The following is a 25121-nucleotide window of genomic DNA, read 5'->3' on the forward strand; positions in this document are numbered from 1 at the left end:
TAATTTTTCTTGTGATTTATGTTTTCATCCATGGCTTTATTTAGGTTGTATGGCTTAATTCCTAAATAGCTGGGGATTTTCCAGATATCGTTCTGCTACTAATTTCTAGCATACTTCCATTATGGTGGGAGAACTTGTTTTGTATGATTTTTATCCTCTTAAGTTTTTCGACACATGTTTTATGGCCCAGAATACAGTCCATCTTAATGAATTCCAGGTGCACTTGAAAAAGAATGTATATTCTTCTGTTGTTGGGTATAATGTCCTAGCTGGTCAAGTTGGTCCACTGTTTCTCCTTTCAGTTCTATCATTTGCATTATGTATTCTAAGCCCTGTTATTAGATGCAGATATATTTATAATTCATGTTTTCTCTTATAAATTGACTCTTTATCATGATACATTGTCTCCCTCAGTGCCTGATTATAATCCTTGTTCTGAAATCTATTCTGTCTGATATAAATAGGACACTCTGGCTTTCTTTTGATTAGCGTTTGCATGAATTACCTTTATTCATTGTTTTACTTTTAACCTATTGTTGTATTTACATTTAAAGTGGGCAACTTGTATCTAGCAAATAACTGAGTCTTGCTTTTTTGTTCAATATAACAGTCTATGCCTTTTAATTGGAATGTTTAGACCGTTGAAATTTAATGTAATTATCGATATGGTATAAAAGGTTTTTAAGCAAGTAAATCCTAAAGTTCTCGTCAGAAGGAAAATAACTTTTTTTGTATCTAAACGAGATGATAGATGTTAATGAAACTTATTGTGGTAATGACACATCAAGTCAGTGCGCTGTATGCCTTTTACAGAGTTGTATGTCAGCTTTGTCGCAATAAAACTGGAAAGAAAATTATCAATGGTTAGATGTAACTATACCATTCTGCTACTGTTTTACATTTGTCTCATTTGTTCTTTATTCCTTTTCTCCTGTCTTATTTTGGATTGGATTTTAAAAATATTCTCCTTATCTCCACTCTTGGCTTACCAACTATACCTGTTTGTTTTTATGGCTGTCATCTTCCTTGTCGTCGTTGCTATTTTAAGTGTTGCCCTCAGACTTAGCATTACATCCTCAACTCATCTCGGCCTATCTTCAAACAACCACTTTAGCTGGAGGGTAAGGCCCTTCCAATAGTGCATTTCCATTTTGTGTCTCTAGTCTCTTGTGCCTTGTTATTTTACTTTTCACTTTTCCAAATTCCAAACCAGGTGAGCCTGCCCTTGGTGTGACCCAAAACTGCTGCTGTGCATTTCCAAAACGCCTCATACAGGGCGATACTGCCCCTGTGGAGAACCACAGGTTTGGGCTCTGAATATTGGAAACATGTCCCCCTTTCACTCTGCCCCTCCTTGGCCCCGCATCATCTTGCCACATCATCAAGAGAATCTCATGAGCCCTTTTCTTTCTTCGCTCTTTCTGGATGATGAATTCATTCACTGGTGTGGCTGCAGCCACTGCCCGATGCGCTTGGTTCCCAACCCACCTCCAGCCCACCCTCCTGCTTCTGCCTCTTCTGTTCAAAGTCTGCTCATCCTTAAAGGCTCAGATCAAGTGCTGTGTACTCGATGAAGACTTCTCCAATGACTACTCTTCTCCTTGCCCTTGGACATCTGGACTATAGTTTAGTTCTTTCCTGTACAGAACTCCTCAAACTGCAGTCAGGCCCGGCCCCTAAAAACCTGGAGAACAGCTTGTTAAAAAGCAGGTTTCAAGCAACATCTGCAAAAAACAACATTTTAGTAAGTCTGGTCAATTATTTTCATTTATAAATACCCAAAGTAAAGAAATGTACATTTTAAAAACTCTCAGAAGGATTTTGGTAGAAATTGAAAGTTAAAGAACCAGTACCTTAGACGTTTCATTTCATGTTTTCCAAACTGGTATGTAAACCTTTTCAATGTAGGAAATGCTTTTTAATTTTTGGGAGCTAGCCAGCCCCATGCTGAGCCTATCATTGGAGTTTTCAGTTTTCAGAGTCAGGCACTGGGGACTAGTGGGACTTAGGCGGTGTCTTGTTGGTGGGTTTTAGCCTCTGGCACGATCTGGATCAGCCACCTCCAGTCTTTGATATACGTAATCGATAGTGTTCTCTGGCTCTTACATACAGCATGTCAGTAAAGAGCTATCCCAATGAAACTTTGAGACAAGTACCCTGGACTTTCTTTCAACCAGATTGCTGTCCCTAATGCCATCCTCTACAGAAATTGTGGAGCAGCCACAGTCTGGGACACTAAGATTTATAAAGCTGGTTCCTGTTTGTAGGGAACTTCAAGTCTAATAGAAGAGAAATAGGTAAACAAATAATTACATGGTAATCAACTCACATAAGGGATACAAAAGGCCTTGCCCAGTGTGGTTCAATTGGTTGAGCATCACCCCAACAAAGCGAAAGATCTCTGGTTCAGTTCCAGGTCAGGGCACACACCTGCGTTGTGAGTTCGGTCCCCAATCAGGGCATATGTGAGAAGCAGCTGATAGATGCTGCTTCTCTCTCATTGATGTTTCTCTCCCTCTCTTTTTCCCTTCCTTCCCCTCTCTCTAAAAATAAATTAAGTCTTTAAAAACAAAAGATGTTTTGACCAAATCAGGGAACTTGATATCTGAGCAGAGTTTAAAGGAATGCACAGGAACGAATTTAACCAGGCATGGAAGAGAAACCCAAACAAGGGAACTGCATGTGCAAAGGAGGGTGGTTTGCATCAGTACAGTTACTCAGAGAATGAATGGTAAGTGCAAGAGTTTGGTGAAAAATGGCAGGAATAGACCTTCTTGCATATTCCCCTGGCCTTGCATATTCCCCTGGGCGGATGGGGAGGCTGATGGGATAAATTTGTGGGACTACACCCTTCAAGACATTACTATCTCCTTTTATTCAGAAGCAGATAGTTCCTGATGATGCCACAACATCTCCCTTCCTCAAGCACAGCAGCTCCCTGAAGCCCCTGGGGCTGCAGCTCTGGGCCCCACGTTCGTTCTAGTGCACTGACTCTCAAAGGCCGTGGTCGCCGCCCCCGGAAGAAATACTGTTTGTGCTGTGACCTTACATACACAAAAATAAAACTGAAACACAATTGATATAAAAATAATACTTTCAGTATTGCCTGTGATCCCTTTGTTTTGTTTTCTACTCTATTCCATTAAAAAAAATTAAAGTTGGGTGGTACCCACAAAGTTATTTCACAGTGCAATGAGTCACAACGCACGGTCTGAGAAACACTGTCCTAGGAAACATGCCCTAGTTTGGCAGTGTCAAGGCCAAGCACAGCGCAGCGACTCCGAGCTCCAGCTCCGGCAACACCGCCGCAGCCGGGGTCGTCCTTCCCTCACTTACCATCTGTGTGGCCGTGGGCGAGTGCCGGAACCTTCCATACCTCAATTTCCTTGTCTTCAAAATGGGACAAAAACAGTATCTACCTTGTAGGGTTGTTGTGAAGATTAAGTCATACATATATAGTGGATTATATATTATATATGTTAATTAACATATAATTCTATATCATGTATAAAATTGTGAAGATTGTCATATATATATATATATATAAAATTTGCAGACAACTGCCAGACCTTAAATGCTTCCTAAGTGTCAGCTGCCATTATTATTACTCATCATTACTTTCATCATCTTTGGTCCCTCCTGTTATCCCATCCTAAAATGAAGCTAAGTTGCAGTACCACTGGTTGGGGAACAACAATACCCAACAGGTTATTTGCAAAGCTGCACAAAACTACCCGGTGTGTGGGGGAAAGACGGAGAGACGCCGTGGGACCCAGCCCACACAGGCTGCCTTCTACCCCACCCCTTTTTGCAGGGGAGAGGAGGGAACTCCTTTACGAGCCATGGTTGCCTTTCTACCAGCCATTGCTGGTGTTCTGGATAAGGTGATTGCTGGGTCTCCCATGGCCCCCTCCGCTTTCCAGTAACAAACAATGTATTTCCTCATTCGCTTTTTGTGACCACCTATAATCTCACACCCCCCACCTGAGGAGAACTTCCTTACTACCACGTATCTTGGGGGCCATATTAGGATGAAGATCCATACAAAGAAAGATTGGATTTCTTTTCTCGTCAATTCAGTGCACTGAATCCAATAACGGACAGCCCACCAAACGGAGGAGGAGGGGGAGGGGTTGGAGGGGGAGAAGGGGAGGGGGAAGAGCAGCAGCAAACTTCTCAGTTATGCCAAAGGCTGGCATGTTTCAACCCACCTCACCGTCTCAGATGTTCTGGTGGTCAAAATCAGGAACAAAAGGGGCACCTACCAACCTGGTGGGTGGGCGCCAAATTCATGAACATTCTATCAATCACCCAAAGGACCAATTCGGGAAATAAAGAACTGGAGACTTGGAATAAATGTTTCATTGGTCATGATGATCAAAAGATAATGGTTAGCACACACACACTCAGACCTCATCCCACCGGTTGCAGGGCTGAAGCAACACCTCTGGGCCCCCCACCCCCTCGCTGGGCGCCTGCAGCCACACCCTGCAGCCACCGCCCCACCCAGGACTCTGTCTTCGCTCGGACTTCTGCTCCATTTTCAACTTCTCTCGACACGGTGCCTGGACACTCCCGGTCCAGAAAAGTCAAAGACTTGACCTGAGTCTGCAGTGGGCAGGGCTGCAACGTCCATGAGTCCTTCTCCGTCTCCCTTTCCCCGCTTCTCTCCTCTCCCCTCTCCCACCCCATTATTGTTCCCCAGAAACAAATAGGATGGCTTCACTGGTCAATTCTTTACATGTACAAACACCAAAAGCAGAGGGAACACCCCTGGCCACCCCCCTCCCCCCAAACCCCAGTGCTGCGAGAGCAGCCAGCGGTGGGTGAGGCTGCCTCGGGAACTGCGGAGCTGCTGCCGTTGTCCGGCTGTTCTGGAAACTTCTTTGGTCTCTGGGCTTTACCTAGAGGCCTCTTCCTTCAGCTCCTTGTTTTTCCGCACCTCTTCTGCGTGCTTGTCCTGGAAAGGAAGGGAGGGAAAAGGGCAGGTCACACCTGGGGGATAAAGAGAGGGACAAGAGAACCCAAAGAATGGCCATCACAGGAAGTGAAGAGCAGGGTCGCAAGGAGTCCTGAGAAGGGACAGAAGATGGCAGGTGAGACTGGCAGGAGGCAGGTGAGTCTGCTGCTGTGGCTCCAGGGGACTCACTGACTGGGGTCGCCCTCCCAGGGGACCCACCTCGCAGTGACCCCAGTGCCCACCAGCCTCTGTGTCCCTTGCCTGGCCACCCTGGGGTTTGCACTGAATGTGCTACTTGGCTTCAAATAAGGAGCCACTCAGTGTAGTTGCCAGAGGAACAGGCAGAGCAGGCAGGCCTCACTGCAGGTGTCCCCACACACATGCCACTTGACTGTCATTTTATCTCCTGTCTGCCTCCTTAGGAGAGTCGTCTAACCCCCTTGGCAAAAGATGAGGGCTCTTCAAGAAAAAATGGACTGAAGAATTTTTGGAAAGGTTGTCCAAGCCCAAAAGGTGAGCTTTCTTACAAGGGTGTTAAGAGAATCCTCTGTTGCTTCACAGCAATATCAAGTCAAATGCTGGGGTCTGACTTCAAAGGCCCACTAGCTGTGTGACCTTGATCAGCTTACTTTATGGATCACGCCTTTGTTCTCTGGTCTTTAAAGAGCAGGGCACACATCTAGGAGCGTGCATACTCCTAGAACCCTGCAGTTTTAGCATGCACCTCTTGGATTTATCATTACAACTCATTCACTGTGCAGAGATCCAGGTCCTCTACTGGGTGACTTCCTCATGGGCAGGGAGCAAGTCTTGTTCTTTTTTGAATCTCCCTGTTCCTCCTAGGGCACCTTGCACATGGTAGGTGCTCAATAAATATTGTCGCTGCCAGACCCTGGCATCCACCCAGATATCATCACACCCAGACATCAAGAATCAGCCCAGAGCAAGCACACTGAGGCAGTGCAGGTTCCCAGGATGTACCATCTTAAACTATAAATCTGTCCCTGGAGAGGTCCTAGAACTTTTCGCGGTCCGGGGGAAAGTACGGGGAGTGGTGCATCTAAGGCAGCCGTCCTCAACCTTGCTCCTTGTATCACCGTGACCTAGGAAGCTTGTTAAACTGCAGATCCTCAGGCGCCATCCCTAGACAGCCAGTATGAGTAAGTGCATGACAGGATCCACCTATTTGTAGTGTTAAACTTGATGCCACATGACTCTGGTGCAGGTGGTCAATGACCCACACAGGTAGTGACACAGACATTGTTGACCATGTCCCTGGCCTAAGCCAGGGCGGAAACCACATACCTATCTCCTGCTTCACTGGTGGGCAAGGGTGAATAGAGGCCAAGATCAAAGAGGAGTGAGGCCCACCTGAATGTCTGCTCCGACATCTTGCTTCTTTGAGTTACACCTGACCCCCAAAGCTATTATCCCAGAGCCTGGGTCTTCCCAGTCTCTTGGACTCCACCTCCACGCCCAGGTGAGCTCCCTGGGCAGCACCCTCGGTTTCTGCAGTCCCTTTCCTTGGCCTCCAGTGGCCTCCTCCCTAACAAAAGGCCAGCAGGGCAACTGGGGGCTGGCTTCCCTGAAACAAGTGTTGAAAGAGCTACCTGGACATGTAGCCAAAGAGCAGGGTTCTCGTCCTAGCTCCACTGCTTAGTGTCTGTATGACCTTGGGCAGGTCAGCTGACCTTCTCTGACATGGTTTCCTCATTGCTACAAAAGGGTAACACCTGCCCTTCTTACCTCATGGACTGCTTGCGAGGATAGGGGGACGATGAAACGGAAGTGTTGGACACTCTTTCAAATACCATTTCATGCTCTAGATTCAATGATTTCTTCTGGATTTGGCCTGAGAGTCCATGCCCCAGCCCATTCCAATCCCAGATTTTTTCCTGCGAGAGTTTGCTCCTAGCCACCCCTCAGTAACTGGGGAAGTCTGACATTAGACAAGATCGCTTCCTTCCTCTCTGGTGCTTGGTGGAGGCCTTGCTGCCCCAGAAGGATGGAGGAAAGAGTGGAAGGGCTGTCACATGCTGGCCAGCTGCAGGGACTGTGTGGCATTCAGATGCCCTATCTTTCTAGAAGCTGTTGTGAAGGGCCTGAGGCTCTAGGCCGATGGGCAGGAAGGAGTGGAGACCACGCTGCTCACCATGGGACGAGGCCACCGATCGGGTCCAGGGAGTCACCGCGCAGCAGGCGGCTCCTGGAAATAAAACACAGAGCTAGAGCTCTCTCAGGAGCTGCAGGAGAAACTGGGGCAGCCTTGAGACTCAGGAAACGAGGCCAGCATGTCCTCAGCAGGACACACTGTTACTCTGCTGACACGTGGGACCAACCCCAGCCTCTCACGTTTCTCATATTTAGGTGACACCATTTGGTTTATTGACAAAAGGCAGCGTATTGGAAAGACCCGTGACTGCCTCGGTCCATATCAGGAGAGCTGGAAAGAATCATGTTTCCTGCTTAATGGGCAGCTCAGGTCATCATGCCCTTGGCTTAGAGCCAAGAGCTCAAGTCAGCATCTTTCATTGAGTCAAACTGGTCCATTCAAGGATGAAGCCAGAAGTGTACAGCTGCTAGTTTATCCCTCCTGCCTTGCATTCGGTGGGCGTCCTCTAGGTGATAAGAGGTCTAACCTCTCAGACAATGAGAAATTACGATTGTGTAGCTGCGCAGCACTCTTCCGAGGAGGAACTCCAAAGCTCAGTTGGTGTTTCTTGCCTATGACTCCCCAAGTCATCCCTTGGAACTCATTAAGGACCCAGCCTAACAGAAATATCCCCACTTCTGCCTGAGGCTGCTTGCTCCCTGCAATGATATATAGGTTCACCATACTCGCCATGGGAAGAAAGAGAGTTCCAGGAGTCTCCTTGCTGATTCCAGACCACTTACCTTCTCTTGCAGCCGTTCCAACATAGCGGCAAGGTGGGCCTCTCGGTTCTCCTTGTTGGATTCCATCTTCTGGGCCAGTTTTTCTTTAGCCATCTTGATAAAATTGTTGTTTTCCTCGATGGCTTTCTGGATCACCTCCCGCTCGTGTTCCCGCTTCTCTGCCAGGTGCTTCAGGAGCTCAGCTTCCTGATACTAGGGCCGCACAAAGGCAGAAGGAGACCCATGAAGGGGACCGTGCTGGGGATGTTTTTATCATCGTAACTTGACACCTCCACACCCAGAGCAGATGACTCCACACCCAGGAGCCTGGCCCTGGCCCACTGGCGGAGAGCAGGACACTCCTGGGTGCTCCCACCACACCCTCGTTCTCTTTTCCTCGTGACCATCATTCATTCGTTCACTCGCTTACAAATACTAAATAACCATGTACTACGTGCCAGGCACTATTCTAGAAACTGGAGGAGGAGGGGGAAGCCTATGAGAGGTAAGACAATCAGAAGTAACTGGAACCCAGACTAGCATATGACATTTGCCTTCAGAGGTGGAGAGGAAGTGCTGTAGGAATTCAAGGGAGGAAAAAATTATTTTCTGCTTGAAAGATGAAGAAAAACTTACACAAAAATGACACCAGAGTTGGGCCATAAGAATCGACAGGAGTCGCGGCAGGCGCGCCAAGGGGTGGAGGTGCGCCACATCATGGCCTTCCTCCCCCTCCCAAATTAAGGACCGCCCCCCCCCGCCCATGTTTTACTTGTTTAGTCTTTTCCTAAATCATTCGTGTCTGTCAATGTCCTACTCTTGTGGCTGTGAATATAAGGCTACCTCCTGGGTATGTAATGTATGAGTGCCCTGGCCCCCTAACAAAACTGAAAGCTCGTAGAGACCAGGGACTTGGACTTTGTTTCTCCCAGTGGCGCCTCCTTCTCTGCCCTGCATACGGGAAGTGCTGTCTACTATTTTTAGGCTGGTGGTGACTTGACACCAACTCAGAGCTACCACCTGTCTTCTTGAGCTCCTTCCCCCTCCTGCTGAGGTGCAGGGGACAAAGGACAGCCCTTACCTTCCTTCGCTCTTCAGCTGCTTCTAGTTTCTTCTGTATCTCCTCCAGCGAGGGGTCTCTCCGCCTGGGTAGGGAGGCATTGAACTCGGGCACCCCGTCAAAGGAGGGCGGCTTCAGGATGACTTCAAAGGACTGACCTGAGGTGCATTTGTTCAGTTCGATAACTTCCATGTCAGAAATTACACACCAGTTCAGGTCCACCGTATCTGCTGCAGGGAGAAGAACAGGGGCTGCTTACCCTGTGAAGATGGCATGGGCACCCATAAAGCATACACACGTGCACACACACGTGGGCGGCCTGGGTGCCCAAGGCAAACCAATGACCAGGGTTCTGGGTCTGTCTTCTACATGACACCTAAGTTCAACGGGCTCTGATGGGGCTGGAGGAGCTGGTAGCCACAGTGAGGTCTCAGGCTCCAGACGTGAGGTCTCAGGCTCCAGACATAAGGTCCCAGGATATGTGATTTCTAACAACGGCTGCAGCAACTGCTTGGTTTCTGCCACAAGGCCCCTCCCCTAGCTGAGCGCTTGCACCAGCTGTCATCAACGGTGGCCAACAGCGGTATGCTTACCCACCACCCTCTGCCCGCCCGCTCCTCCGCTCCTCGTCCCCCTACGGATCTGATGGCTCGGCCTGTGGACACCTCTCCCCCTCTCCCTCCTACCCTGCTCTCTTCTTTCTCTCCAGTCAGCACTGTCTTTCCGCTGGCTTTGATCTTTCCTCCTACACTGTCTCCCACACCAGCCTAAACAACAGAAAAAAACAATCGCAGGTAACCCAAACACCCCCATCTCTCATTTCCAGACCGAACCCATCCCTTCCTTTTAACCCCCAGAAAATTAAGAAGCGACCTGTGCCCTGACCACCCCGCCTAGATGTGGCCGTCCAGTGGCCCGTGCCAGCACCCTGGGACACGGTGTGCTGAGGTCCATCAGCACAGCTATCAGGGGGCCTCCTTGGGTGGCTGCGGGTGCAAGTCTCCTTCCCGGCCCTGGGCTCTCTCAGAGCGTTCTCTGCCCTCCCTGTAGGTGACTTCGTGACCGTGGATTCTAATGATGTGCATTCGTCTTGCCTCCTCTCTGGTCTAGGTGTCCCCAAGGGCACAGTCTCTGCTTCACCTCTGCATCCTCCACAGCATCATTTGTTAAGTGACTGAACAGAAGCTAAGATCGAGAGCGCCTGCCTGGGTCTGATTCACACCTTCAGCTGCTGTCTGCTCCCCCAGGCCCAGCCCCCTGTGGACCCTCGGAGTCAGCTCTGGGAAAGGAAAGCTGACGCAGGGAGGAGAGGTTCAGGAAACGGGGGTGGGGGCGCTGTACTCGTGGATACAAGCCACGAAACCCTCCGTCCACTGCTTTCCCGACTGCGGCTCTCTCTTACCTTCATATTTATAGGAGGACTTATTCAGGGGATCGGCCAGGAAACAGGAGCAGAACAATGACACCAGGGGGAGCTCCTTCATCTTCTCCTTGTAGGCTGCGGGAACACCCAGCAGGGGAAGACTCAGAGCCGTCCCCTGCATGAGCCTGGACGCCCAAGCAGCCCGGGGTCCCCGGGCTCTGCAGAGTCACCCAGGCCAACCCCTTGGCTGGGGATCCAGCCCCTTTTGCCCCAAGCGGCCCTGTTTAGGATTCCTGTGTGTGATTCTGACCCAAGTCTGTCCGTCGACTAGAGCCTGAGCCTTCTTCCAGAGCACGCAGGTGGCCCCGTCATCTCCTTAGTATGTCGTCTCCCTGCCTAGTGTCGTATGCAAAATGCTCTCAGGTAAAGATCCCAAGCACCTGTGTCTATGCCCAGCCCAGCCACGCACCCTGGCCCAAGCTCTCTGTCTCTCCAGGCTCGCCCAGGATTCCTTTATTTCTTTCTTTCTTTCTTGGCTCCAGGCAGTGTTTTCCTGGAAACACTGGAGGTATAGAAGCAGGTAAAGCAGCTCACCCCTATCCCTCTGCTCTTGGCCCTCCGTGGGTGGCGAGGTCAGGCCGTGAGCCTTCCTGAGGTCAGGAGCTGGTCACAGCCAGAGGGGCTGCATCCACACCCCCACCCCTGTCTAGCCTCTCTGTGTCTGGGAGGGTTTGAAAACCAGAAAGTCAGGAATCAGAGCCCACTCCACCCTGGCCTGTCCTGTGCACAATCGCCTCCCAGCTGGGGACCAGTGTGCCTTGTTGTCAGCCCAGGCCCCCTCAGGCTCTCCGCTAAGGCCCAGTGCATTCCTGGGCACTCTCCTCCTCGTTTCCTTTTACAAATTGGAAACATAGGTGACTGCAAAGATTATACTTGTGCATTGTAAAACCTTTTTAAAGCGCACACACAGAAGAGCAACAGGAAGCAGAGCTCAGCTGGGATGCCATCCACCATGTGGAGGTAACCTCTTTAAAACCTGGGTGTAATTCTTTCATCTTTTACTGTGCATACGGAAGCACATATATGCATACACAGAAGTAACCTGTGCTGTAGTGTCCCCGTCACGTAAATAATTTTGCACCTACCAGCGAGAGTCATGTTGTCTGGAATGTGAGAGCTGACTCTGACCGGAAAGTCACAGGGTAGTCTGTTACCAGCTCAGCTGTTACAAATCTGAGAAAAAGAGAGTATGTTACCACTGATGGGATATTTGCCTAAGGAAGGTCTTTCTTAAAGCAGGGAGGGAACGCCAGGCGGAGCCTCCTCTGCTCCACCTCTGGGCCCTCTGCACCCCGGTTCTCCCTTTCACAAACTCCAACCACCTCGTCCACGTTACCCCAGTCAAGTTCAGGTGCCAGACACTTGTTATGGTTTCATAATTGGTTTCCCAGCCCCATAAATATGCAGAACTGGGTCTCCCCAAACAGTAGGGATCAAGGGGTGTTCATCTGTCTCCCTGAGCCACTCGCTGGCCTGGCCCAAAACAAAGTTTAGTTAGGATGAGGGACAAATCCTGAATCACAATTACCTTGGAGACAGTCACAAAATAGCTGTTGTGAATTTCTTCTTAAACCCACCCAGAGCTTTCCAGGGACCCATTCTGATACGGGTGAGAGAGAACTGGACAGAAGATGCCAAAATGCTCTCCAGGTGCCCTCTCATACCCTCCCCGCAGGAAGCACCGTGCTCAGCACTCCTTGACCTCACTTAAGACAACCCCAGGCTCCCAGAACACACATTGTTAAGAAATGTCATCCAAATGTAGTTAGCGCAGAGATGGTAAGCGGCGTGCAGGGTAGTTGTGGAGCACAGAGACAGAGCTCCATGGCCTGCATGAGGCCTGGCAGGCCAGGCAGGGCCTCTGGTGTTAGCAGCACACAACAGAGTCTTAAATGATAAGTCAGAATCGGTCAGGAGATGGCAGGGAGGGCGTTCTGCCAAGGAAGAGCGTACCCAAAGGGCAAGGGCGAGGAAGCTTGGCCTCAAGAGATCTCAAGGTGATTGATGATGGACCAGAAAGTGCGAAGGAGGAGGGGGCGGAGAAACAGGAGAGGCAGGGAGGGAGCATTGGGGGAGTGTCTGGGGACGGTAGGTGACAGGGCTTCACTGAAGGCTGCTATTGGGTGGAGTGAGAAATAACCAACAGTGTGCGGCCTTCATGGGGACCGTTTGTCCCTTGGCCACTGTGATGGTTACCTTTTGGGTCAGCCTGACTGGGCTAAGGGATGCTCGCGTAGCTGGTAAACACTGTTTCTGGGTATGGCTGCGAGGATGTCTGAAAGAAGTTAGCATCTGAGTCGATAGACTGAGTAAAGATCGTTCTCATCAATGAGAGCGAGCTTCAGCCGATCCATTGAGGGCCTGCATGGGACAGAAAGGTGGAGAAAGGGCGAATTTGCTCCCTCTGCTTGAGTTGGGACGCCTGTATTCTCCTGCCCGCGGACGTGGGAGCTCCTGGTTCTCAGGCCTTCTGATCGGACAGAATTACACTGCCGGCTTTCCTGATCGTGGGCTGACCATGGGCCTTCCCAGCCTCCATCATTGCACGAGCTGATCCCTCATAACAACTCTCTTTCTACGCATCTATATGTGTCCTGTCGGTGCCGTTTCTCTGAGGAGCCCTGACTGGTGCAGCCCCGCTCAGTGGCCCCTGTGCCGGCAGAGGTGGCACGAGCCCACGGCTTCCCTGGCAGCACCCCCACAAGACAAAGGGCCCTGAGACTGACTTAGAACCCCTTTCTTTCCTTCAGGAGGTGCTTTGCCTCTGGGCACCAGGGTCTGTGCTGGCTGCGGACGGGCAGAGGGGCTGACGGGGACAGTGAGCTCAGCGCCAGCTTTAGGGCTCAACCAGCGAGGAGTCAAACACAGGCTTCGCCTCTCTTACGGGCTGTCCCTGGTCACTTCACATGCCTAGCCTTGCTTTCCCCATCTTAGTTCTGCACAGAGCTGTACAAATCAGAGCAGAAAAACATAGGCACAGCATCCAGCAAGAAACGAGGCGCTTAACGAACGCCAGTTTCCTTTCCTCAGCCTTGACAGCAGAGTGGCTGCCAGGTGCCGCACGCCTGCTTCCCGGTCATTCCCTCTGGTCCTCACCAGCCCTGCAACGACTGTCACCCCCATTTGCAGGTGAGGAAATGGAGACTCAGAGGGTTTGTGTGGCCGGAAAGTAAAAGAATGGAGATTTGAAGCCTGGTCAGCTGGCCGTAAAGTGCTCTCTTCCCGCAACGTCCCCGTGGGCTTTAGGGACAGAGGCCCCGCCACGTCTCGCCCAGTGCAGCACAATGGGCCTCTCTGCTCGGAGTCCAGCTGGTCCTCACGGTACCAGTGGGTCCCCGAACAGGGAGGCAGGCCTGAGTGCCTGGATGCGACATCCCTGGTCATGAGCCTCCACTCTACACCGTCTCAGCTCATGACCCGCTGATTGTGAAGGCAACTGGGAGAAGGAGGGAGCCCTTGCCAGGAGCGGAAGCAGCCTCGGACTGCACGCTGGGGAAGGAGCAGAAGTGGGGGCCCAAAGGGGTGAAGGGGAGACAGAGAAGGACACCCTGAGAAAGAAGGGGGGCCGAGCGGGGTTTTTGTACAGGAGCAGGAACCTGGAGTCAGGGACCAAGCCCCTTGGCATGAGCTGAGAACAATAATTAAGACCCTACACTTGTGAAGCATGTTACCCGTTACCGTTTCTGTCACCCACGCTATCCCAGGTGATCTGTGCACAAGGTTGGGCGAGGCTGACAAAAAAGGCATCATCAACTTCCCTTTCAGATGAAGAATCTGGGGCTCAGAAAAGGTCCGACTTTTGGCTAAGGTCACGCAGCTCGTTGGAGGTAGAGCTGGTTCTCAGATCCAGGTCTTCTGACTTGTTAACTCTCCTTTGCGGGTGGCGGAGGGACTAGATGTTAGCTGCCCATTCTCCCATGGTGCTGGGGACTCAGGATAAGCCAGTCTGGCCTGATGATAGGATTTGATTATATACTATTTAATTATATATATTAATATGGTACATATATATACACATCACATATATGGCGCATATATATATATGAATTCCATATATTGTGTATATATGGTATAATAAGTGCTTTCTATACTTTTATGATGATACTGTCCTTAGAGTTGTAGAAGCAGGAAGAACCAAGTAGAGGGCACAGGCCAGAGAGGCAGAGAAGCGAGACCAGGGCAGGGGACAAGAACACCCTGGAGATGGACAGGGGTATGCGTGGCCAAGGGATTTGTGCCTGAGAGCACGCAGTCTCACAGGGTTTGAATCTACATGATTAAAAATGTGTGTTTATAAAGCATCTACTATGTGACAAATGTATTCACTTTAATTTTCATAATGACCTTGTGACATAGGAATTGCTATCCCTGTCTTATGGATGTGGGCACTGGGGCTCAGGGAGGCTGTGACATTTCTAAGGTCACTCAGTATAGTGGGTTGAGCTGTCCTCCAATAAAGTATATCCAAGTCCTAACTCCTGCAACTTGTAAATGTAACTTTATTTGGAGTCCTTACAGATTTCATTAAGTTAAGGATCTCAAGAGGAGCTCATTCTCTATTATCTGGGTGACACCTAAATCTAATGGCAAGTGTCCTTATAAGAGACATACAAAGGAGAGACACACAGAGAGAAGAGCATGTGGAGATGGAGGCAGAGATTGGAGAGATGCTGCCGGACGCCAAGGAATGCCTGAGGCCACCAGAGGCCACCAGAGTCTTTGGAGGGAGTGTGACCCTGCTGACACCTTGAGTCAAGACTTCTGGACACCAGAACTGTGAGAGAATGAATGTCTGTTGTTTTAAGCCACTACGCTTGTGGTAATTTGTTCCAGCAGCCCGAGGAAACGGAAACATTCAGTAAGCGACAGAGCCAGGGCTCGAACCCATGATTCTTTTGTCTTATCTCATCTCCCAGTGTTTTCACACGGCCTAGTATTTTCCTCAGGACAATCTGTGTGCATGTACCTATGGGTGCATGGGACCCTTATAAATCTTTGTGCCAATAGTCACATCATTTCTATTGTACTCCACACCCAAAAGATGTCGCTGCCCATGGAACATTCTGAGAAAGGATATAAGGGGGCCATGAAGAGGTCACAACTCTTTTCAAGGGCCCAGCAATGCGAAGGGGCCCGAAGCCATTGGCCGGTGGCAGCCACAGCAGGGAGCCTGACTTTACCCCCACTTCAGCTGTGGCATCGGTGTTGGGTAGGGCTGTGGCCTGGAGGCCCTTCAGAACAGCTCGGAGGCCTCTGTTCTCCCTTCTCAGACACCAATCGCCAGGCCATCCTCCTGGGCGCGTCCGATCAGCGCTAGGGCCCGCCAACCAGCCTGTCCCAGAGGCCAGGCCCTTAGGGCTTCTAACGGAGCCATGGGATCTGTGAAACGGCTCGGAGGTTTGGGTCGTGCTTTCATGCCTGCAACTCCTGCAAGGGAGTGGGGCCTCCGGGTCTGTCCTGGGACTGGCAGAAAGGGGCAGTTCTGTGTTATTGCCCAAGGTCGGAGAGAACAGAATGCCAGGAATTCCAGGAGTTGGGACAGAGATAAAGAGCTAATGGAGGCCAGCGTAGGCCTGAAGCCATGAGGTCAGCCCATCGCTGGGAGATTCTAGGAAGGACATCAGGCATGAGAGCACCAAAGGGCAAAACCCCATGCCAGGGCAAAGCTCTGGGCCTCCGAGGGGCTCCTTGCTGTCTTCTGTTAAGGCAGAGGCCGATCCCAGGCCTCGGGTAGCCCCGGAGGAAGACCAGCAAACTGACCGCATGCATTCAATGGCAGCAGGATCAGAGGGGCCCCCGTCTGAAGGTTGATGTGTCACAGTTACTCAGGTGGTAACTACACAACCAGAGCGAGAGCTCAGGACAGTGGCCTCCTGACTCCTGCCCAGTGCTCACTCCCAAGCCCTTCTGATGGACGCAGACAAGAGGCAGGGCCACCCTGGGCAGCTGTGATCCAGCATAGCAGCTGGTGAGAGTGACTCAAGCTTCGGGTGCTAAAGGTGGGAGTGTGATGGGGTTATTATGCAATTTAGTTTCTGCAATGCTTCTAGTCTAGCAATGGCTTTGAAACTGGGCCATGTGGTGGCCGTGTGACTGGGTTTACTGGGGGTCAAGGGGGGCCCACTGGGTGGTACGCAGAGTACATTGAGACTGATTGCTAGAATAAGAAAAGGAAGATCAGAGGTCTCCAGACCAGGGAGAGAGTTTCTGCTTTATCTTCGACTCAGTGGAAAGTCCCTGACATCATTTGAATCAGGGGAGAGGAAATGGTGATGCTGATAATAGCAATACTAATGGCTACCATTTCTTGAGCACCTGATTTGTACCGGGGAAACCATAGACACTATCTCAGTTTTTTCTCTGAGGTTCTTTCGTGATGAGGAAATGGAAGCTCAGCAGAGTCAAGTTAATAGCACCATGTCCTACAGGGAGGAAGGGGTGGCGCTGGGACTCTCATTCTAAAGCCTGGCTCTATCTTTAGGTTATACTGCTGTGCAAAAAGCTTCATCTGGCAGCATGATCTTGGGGGAAAGATGAGGAGGGGAAGGCTAGAAGCTAATACAGAAAGTATTGAGGACCTGCCTAGAACAAGTTAAACCCTGGACTGTTGGCAACCCACCCAGCGCCGTTTTCCTGTTTGCAAACTGATCCATCCATGACCCCCAGCTCCAGCATCGAAGAGTCTGGAGACTCTGTGTGGAGAAACAGATAATCACAGATTTTTTTTTTTTTCTGGTAGATTGAACCATTAGTATAATTGGTAAAATAATTAGTGATAGCCTCACCAGGCAGAGATCTGGGGCCATCAGGGGATAAGACGCAGAATAAGGAAGTTTTGATCGGGGGTGAGGGTGGCTGATAGCGAAGGTCCGGAACCAGGCTGCTGACTGGAGGGGGATCTCATGGATCCCCAGCTTCCCTGAGAACATCAGAATGTCCCAGGTGGAGAGACCTGGCCATCACCAGCCAGCGGTTCTCACTTGGGGGCAGCCTCACTCCCAGGAAGTACGTGGGACTTTCTGATGGCCTCTAGACAGGGGGTGGTACCTGGGGGCATTTAGTGGGCAGGGGCCAGGTAGGTTAAGTGTCCTTCATTGCACACCACAATCCCACACAACCTACAATTGTCCCTTCGGAAATGCCAATACCCTTCTCCCTGGGGACCAAAGATCCCGGGATCTCACTGAACTGGTGGCAGAGATAAGATCGGAGGCCAAGGCCCTGGGTCACCGTGTCGGTACTTCCCCTTCATACTGATCCCTTCTCTCTCCCACAGACAGGGGTGTGAGTGCACAGCGCACATGGGGACCACCAGAGCAGCAATAGAAAGCTGGGGATGCATAAGGGACACCATAGCAGATGGACTCATTTACACGACCAGAAATGGTGAGCCACACCCCCAGGCTTTTTGTAATGCAGTCAATGACCAGCAGCCGACAGAGAACAGCAACCAGTTCTCAGGTGCCAAATGGCCATTGGTTGGGTGCACGCCTGCCTCCTAAGGTGCCTCTGACGGCCCATATGGCCAGAGTGAGCAAGCATTTTATTTGTCACTGCAAAGGATGCCTGGAGAATGCCATCAGGATGTGTCAATCCCCATGTGGACTATTTTTGAGCGATAAGAAGCTAATGCCAATCTAAATGGTTTGAATAGAGCCGTTCCTGGTGAGGGTGTTCAGCGACCGCATGGGAACTCTGCACAGAACCAGAGCGTGGAAGCCGTTGAGCTCTGACCTGGGCCTCGGGGAGGTGGCTCTTCGGGTCCGTGCCAGTGGTCAGCCTTTTTAAAAGTCTTGTTGAAGTTATGTATTTACCTGACATAAGCTGCAAAATCTACTAAATGTCATGAAATCTATCATCTCTGTACAGTAACCCTGGTTATTTCATGCTGATCAGAGGCTCTGATTGGCAGCCTTATTTTACTTTGGTTAAAAAAAAGAAGATAAATTACTTTTTTTCATGAATGTGGTTTTCATTCTTTCCACAATCATTATCGAATATTTGATTCTGTGCCAAGCCCTCAGCCAAGTCCTAAAATATAACCACAGGGGTTTTTGATGATGAGATGTGAAACAGGTCCCCTGGGTGGGAATTTGGAGCCTCTGGAAGTTTCACAGATGCTCCGTGGGCCTTGGGCAGCTCTCCGGCAGCCACGTGGGACATGCTATAAAGGGAGAGGCGTGGGTATTAGGGAGCACAGGCCAAGGAGGGCCAGTGAGACACACAGAGGGAAACCGGGCGAAGCAGAAGAGCCCACCATTAATCAGCTTTGGGGACTGACGTTTGTCTGGTTGCCTCCCTCACGCTGGCTTTGAGAGGAAGAGATTCCAGCCCGTACCTGGCAGACTGAGCAATGCCGCTTCAGTGGTGCTTCCAGGAAATAAGGCTGTGACACCTGTTGGCAAACACAGCGCTCTGGGGTTTATGTTCATATTAGTAGGCAAGGCAGAGAAGGGAAATTAGGCCTGGGTGACTGATAGCCCTAAATAAGCACACAAGGATGGCACCTCCTGGGCTATTTTTATATTGGGTCAATATAGACAGAAGAAGCAACATATTAGAAGTTACGTTCAGGGGCACAGACTTCCATTCAGTGTCGCTGGGTAGAGTGCAAGGCTTTGTGACCCAGGTGCTGTGTGAGGCCCTGGGGTCGGAGCCCATGGAGTAGTCGGCACAGGGAACGAGCCTGTGTATTCTTACTCTAGTCTCAACGTTAGGAGTATTTTACAGTGTACCAGGCACTTTCATATGCATATGTATGCATAGGTGCATTTTATATGCAATGTTTTAATTACAAATGTATTAACATCGTATTTCTATGTGACGTCTATGTGACAGAGAAAAGAAAAATTCCTGTCATCTTACTACTTTTTTGCTATTGGCATTTCCTTGTAGTTTTTCTCTTGTGTCTATTTATCTGCAATCTGGGAATGTATATTTTATCATTTCATTCTCCCCCAATCCTCTGAAATAGATACTTTTATATCCATTCTACAGATAGTTCAGATAAGTGACCTGGTTTGCCCAGGAGTCATACAAAAAAGATGAAGACGGGATTTGAACCCAAGTCTTCATATATCAAAGGCCGAGCTGTTTCTAGTAAACTCCCCTGGTACCTCCTCAAATCCAAGGCCAAGCATAAATGGAAGCAAGAGAGATGACTGCCTAGTAGGGGTTGTCCAACCTTTTGGCGTCCCTGTGCCACATGGAAGAAGAAGAGTTGTCTTGGGCCACACGTTAAATACACTGTGACACATAATCACACACACAAAAATCTCATAATGTTTTAAGTAAATTTACGATTTTGTGTCGGGCCGCGTTCATAGCCATGCTGAGCGGCATGCGGCCCGTGGGCCGCAGGTCGGACGCCCCTGGCCCTGGCGCAGGAGGTTGAAGTGTGTACAGAGACTCACTCGGTTGCCCCAAATCTGCCTCTCAACGGTGGGTGGCCCACGTGCTCAACATTCTCACTGCTAAGCTCTCCTTTGGATCAGGCATCGCTTCAGAAAGCCCCTGTTAAAATGCGCCCACATGGCCTACCAAATGTATTACATTAAGTCATTTTTCCCATCAGGAGAGCACAGGCAATAGAAGTTGCAGACATTTCCAGAAGTTAAGCTCTCTGCCCATAAACGGAAGGAGCCATGGAGATTTCTAGCATTTTCATCTCCCACCCTTTTCCAGATGAGGAGACAGAGAGCTCAAGAGATCCAGCGCCTTACCCAAGGTTAAACGGTAGCGGAGCCAGCGCTCAGGCCTGCACTTCGCTGCACTAAAGGTGGACTCTTATCTTTTGCGATAATATTCTTGTTTTCTTTGTTCTCTCATTCTCCAATGCTTTGCAAGTTTTACATCTTGTTTTTACCTTTAAGTTAATATCATTTATACCTATATTTCACTACATTGAGAATAAAACAGTATCTAATGGTTTTCTTTGTGTGAAGTGGTTTTGTCAGAATAATCTGGGTTTTCAGTTACAAATTACTGTTATTGATTTATTTATTGAGAACCTACTATAAGCACTATGTGAGGTACTAGGAATACAATGATAAATTTAACAGACATATTTCCTAGCCTCAAGATATTTGGCAATGGCAATACAAATAAATGGCATTCTGCTTTATAAATGTGTTGATGACAATTAGACAATGACTCTATATTCTAGTGTTTTCTTTCTTTATGACCATTATCAATATCTTTTTTGTACCAGAGTTCTCTAATTTGATAAAAAAAATTTTGGATTAAAAAAATTAGACAACTTCTGGGATAATTTTTTTTCTAGGAAGGACTCATGAAATACCTGTTGAGTCCTTATGAATCCTGTTTGGTGGTAGGTGCAGAAGACAGACAGACCTGTCCAGTATCAATAGTCAGGCTGTGTTTGTCCTGCCAGGAGGCAGAGCCTGTCCACCTGTTTCCACATACGCTGGTCCTCCTTTAACTGTTGGGATAAGCTCTGGACCCTAGTTAATGCCTGAAACTGTGGATAGCACTGAACACTATATAGACTGTTTTTTCCTGCACATACATACCTTTTCACTTAAAGGAAGCACTTTACGGCTTCTTTTGACATACGTGACTGCCAGCAGCACTAACCTTGCACGTGGGGGCCATTATTAAGTACAGTGAGGGCTGCCTGAACACATAACTGCGCTAACAGGGCAGGCGATTCGGTAATGGAGATGCCCCATGGGTGGGGAGTGAATACAGGTGGAAACTCTGGACACCCCAGGCAGGACAGAGCGGGACAGAGTGAGATTTCATGATGCTACCCAGAACGGCATGCAAGTTAAATTTTATGGATTACTTATTTCTGGAATTTTCCATTTAATAATTTTAAACTACTGTTGACCGAGGGTCATTGAAACTGTGAAAAGCGAAACAGCAAATAAGAGAGAACTGCTAGACTCAATTTGAGCTTTGCTCCCTACTTAGCCTGGATTTCTGGGTGCAGACACCCAAATGATCCACTGGCATTTGCTCATCCCCTTTCCCCACTGGGTCTTTCACCGTAGCAGGGGTGTCCAACCGTCTGGCATCTCTGCCCCATGCTAGAAGAAGAAGAAGAGTTGTCTTGGGCCACACATTAAACACACAAACACTGGTGAGCCAAAAAATGGTTTTAAGTAAATTTACGATTCTGTGTTGGGCCCCATTCATCGCCATCCTGGGCGGCAGGCAGCCGCGGGCTGGACACCCCTGCGAGTCTGAGCTCGGACCTTTTTTCTGGATTTGCATTCCCTGGTTTGTTCTCTGGACTCCCAGGTTGCCTGTGCCCTGCCATTACCTGGGCCAGCCACCCCAGACTCCTGCCCCGTCCGATCTGTTCTGTCCTCCTGCTTCCCACCACCCACCTCTGACGGCAGGACCCTAGGCAGGTGGACCCACGGCTGTCAGTTTTAATTCATGGAAAAGGCCAGTGAGCCTGGGTGGGGAAGGTGGAGAGGGTGTATGGAGGCGGGGGTTAATACACCTACATCTGTCTGTCTTTCTGTCCTTCTCGTGGGACTAAAAATGCAAAAGAAAAAAAAATAAAAAAAATCCCTCCAAACGATAAATACTTTTTAAAGTGGAAGGAAAGATTTTTTTGGTCTTTACTTCTCACCAAAGAAAACTGAGAGTAACCTTTTCCAGACTATCACATCTCTAAATATAGCAAAGTCTAACTTTATAAGCACACTAAATTGTATATGCTGAGAGAGGGAGAGAAAAAGAGAGTGTTTGGTTCTTACAAAAATTATTAAAATTACATTATCAAAATTACATTTTGCATATTTTATAATTTCCCTCCAATGTGTATCCCCCTGCAATAAAGTCTCATTTCTAACTACATGACCTCAAAATTTCTGGGAATTCTATGCCTCCAATGGGAAACTTCAGGTACGTTTAATAATACAAAAATATCTATGAGGTCTAGGGGCGATCTTAGAGGTTTATGGAAAATTAAGCCTTTTTTTTGTTATGATCTTTATTTTTTAAATATCCAATTATTTAAAATCAAGAACATAAAAGATCTGAATTTTCCTGTTCTTTCTATATGGTTGGGTCAATGACAACGCTCTCTCTCCCTGCCCCGCCTTCCTTCTTTGCCCTGTGTCCCTTGTTTCTCTCTAGATCTTGGTTCATTAATCTTTGTTGCTCTATTTTAAATCTCATCAGTCATCCCACTTTTGTCCCGCAGGGAGAATGTGGTTCAAATGGCCTGGTCGGTGGGATGAGAGAAGGCAGCCAACCTCACTTGGCTCTTGGATTTCTTTTATGGAGCCAAATGAAATCTAGGTATTAAGCAAAAATGTAAGACCCTCCCACTAACCCACCGCCAACAGTGTGTCTGCTCAGGACACAAGACTTCTCTATCATTAATATCCTTAGAACAAAGTATCTCCCTAAAGAGATGTAACATTTTCCATTTAGTTGTACTTTTGGGCACTTATTTTGTACCTGGTGATAAGGACACATATGAACAAGACAGTTCTCCTTGCAAGTGAAGTGAAGTCTACAACATGGGCGGACCTTGAGGACATTATGCTAAGTGAAATAAGCCATCACAAAAAGTCAAAGCTGCGTGATCCCACTTCCATGACAGAACGTAGAAGGAGGGTTGCCATGGACTGGGGGCAGGGGAACGAACAGGTATCGTTGAAGGGGGACAAAGTTTTAGTTTGAAAAGAGGAAAAAGTTCTGAAGATGGATGGTGACGATGGTGACAACATTGGAAATGTACTTAATGCCACTGAACGATACACTTAAAAGTGATTAAAATGGTAAATTTCATATTATGTGCATTTTACCAAATTAAAAATAAAAAAAATTTTAAAAGAAGCTTATAGGCTAGTAAGAGTTGTCCATAGGTTTACAGTATTATAGTTAGAAAAAAGAAATTAGAGGTTTCTCAGCCCAATGTTTCTCAAAACTTTTTTTTACTGGGATCCATAATAAAGTGTTACATTATCCAGTATGATTATGTCATGCTACTGATATATATATCGTCACTGATACATACATATTTGTACACACACGTTTACATAACTGAAATATAAGCATAAATATAGATATATAAATATATTGATATATATCTATATATACATATATATAACAAAAAATGGTACAGGAAACATTATTTACTATATTAGATGCGTTCTGACTTTTTTACACTCTTTTGTCCCATTCTATTAAAAAAAATACCAGTGACAATCCACAAATGATTTCACAATCCACTAATGGATCTCAATCTACAGTTTGAAAAATATTAATTTAGACCAGTCTCCAACACAATACAGAAATCTCCTCTAAAGCCACCCTGCTGGTGGTAATCCCATGTCTGCTTGAATGCCTTTTGTGATGGGGAACTCACTCCCTACAAAGCTCTATGGTGGATCTACATAGCAATTACAGATTCTCACCCATTCCAAATCTGTCCCAGAAAGGCTCGGACCTGCTGACAGGGGCGCAGGTGCAGGAGACGTGAAGGGGTGGTTCCAGAAAGCAAGAGGGGGTTTTGGGCGAGTGGAAAAGAGGGGATTTGGCCTGCCCTAAAGGACAGAGCAGGATGTCTGAGAGACCCGAGCTCCGCTGATTAGACCTTTCGCCTCTGCCTCCTCGCTGCTTGCTCCAGCACTGTGATTATTTCCTCACCTGACAGATGATCTCATTCCCCCAGCACCCTGACTCCCTGCCTGTGGGAGGGGTTTCCTCCCCCTAGAGGGGGCCTCAGCCTCAGTAGAGAGAGATTCCCCCACCCTTCCATGTCAAGCTCCCACCCTCCCTGCAGGCCACCCCTGGCCACCCCTCCTGTGATTCTCTTGGCCTTGAAACACAGGTCTCCATGCCCTGGTGTTCGGACATGGGCTGCCTGAACATTTCTGAGCCCCTCAAGGGGATCTGAAGACCTGCCCTTTTTCAGGACAATGGGACTCCTCCACACCTGACTCTGTCTTCCTGGGAGGAATTAAACAAAGACAGCACCACCACGTGGGGATAGCTGGCCACTGGACATCAAATCCCTGGGTCCTGCATGCGGAGAGGGCAGTGTGAGGGTGGTGGGCTGGGTGAGGAGGGGCCTGGCTCGGCCAAAAGCAGGGACCAGGGTGTGGCAGTTTGCAGCTGTACAGCCAGCCACCCTGCCCAGGTAGGATGGGGTTGACCTCAGAGTGGGGCGGGGCAAGGAAGAGGTGGTGATCTCATTGTTTCCTTAGGATCAGGAGAAAAAAGTAACTCCATGCAGACAGAGGAGAAAGAGATGGATGATACAAAAGGGAAGGGAGAGGGGGAAAGCTGGGCTGAGAAAGGAAACGTAAAACACGGGGCAGCTTCCAGCTTGAAAGGGGCCTGGGGGTCGGAGTCAGCTCCAGGGAAGCTGGACTCTGAGCAAAACCTTTCTCCCCGGCAACAAACATTTTTATGCAGAAAAAAAACTCACCAGGGGCAACTGACCCAGGCAATTCCCGCCCATCCTCTCTCTCCTGAGCTCTGGAATGGAAGGAACGACCGCAGCCCACCCGCACCCCTCCACCAAGGCCATTCTTTTCTCCTCACCCAATTTCCCCCAGGATTTGACAAAGTTTAATTGATTGAGCGGAACCAAAAGGCAATACAATAGGTGCCAGACCCCTCGCTGCTTCTCCTCTTTGCGGCTGCTGGTTTACTTTTTCTTTTATCTGAAAAGCCTGAAATAATTTGCATTTTATTTCTACTTACCTGCAGTCCAGTTAGAAGCGAGCTGCTCCCTTCCTCACTCCCTCAATTAAGTGGTACCCTGCGCTTCTCTCCACATCAGCACCACGGCTCTGCTCTCGCCATGACAT

The 25121-nt window shown here is 48.8% G+C and overlaps 1 protein-coding gene across 6 annotated transcripts; it reads right to left on the reverse strand.

Moving 5' to 3' along the window:
- Positions 1 to 4399: 4399 nt before the first annotated feature.
- On the reverse strand, positions 4400 to 25121 carry STMN4 (stathmin 4). 6 transcript variants are annotated; one of them, XM_054575910.1, is made up of 8 exons: positions 25015 to 25121; positions 11403 to 11490; positions 10297 to 10392; positions 9581 to 9661; positions 8916 to 9124; positions 7856 to 8047; positions 7113 to 7166; positions 4400 to 4960 (listed from the first exon to the last, which is right to left on the reverse strand). In XM_054575910.1, exons 2-7 carry the CDS (start codon positions 11413 to 11415, stop codon positions 7146 to 7148), a joined length of 612 nt encoding a protein of 203 aa, XP_054431885.1. In that variant the 5' UTR covers positions 11416 to 11490; positions 25015 to 25121; the 3' UTR covers positions 4400 to 4960; positions 7113 to 7145. The 6 variants fall into 6 exon arrangements, with proteins under 6 accessions (XP_054431885.1, XP_054431890.1, XP_054431888.1 ...); XM_054575915.1 differs by lacking the exon at positions 9581 to 9661 and having other exon boundaries at positions 8916 to 9121; XM_054575913.1 differs by lacking the exon at positions 9581 to 9661.

Source organism: Pteronotus mesoamericanus, unplaced genomic scaffold (assembly GCF_021234165.1).
Source record: "Pteronotus mesoamericanus isolate MK-2021 breed Mesoamerican mustached bat unplaced genomic scaffold, CSHL_Meso_final contig_32, whole genome shotgun sequence".
Taxonomy (NCBI): Eukaryota; Metazoa; Chordata; class Mammalia; order Chiroptera; family Mormoopidae; genus Pteronotus; species Pteronotus mesoamericanus.

What these genes read in the sequence shown, in the direction of transcription:
- STMN4 (XM_054575909.1), bottom strand. An exon ending in CAGCTGAAGAGCGAAGGAAG is followed by an intron (nt 8,048 to 8,915) that starts GTAAGGGCTGTC and finishes GTGCGGCCCTAG; the next exon opens with TATCAGGAAGCTGAGCTCCT. An exon ending in TGGAACGGCTGCAAGAGAAG is followed by an intron (nt 4,961 to 7,855) that starts GTAAGTGGTCTG and finishes CTTCCTTTCCAG; the next exon opens with GACAAGCACGCAGAAGAGGT.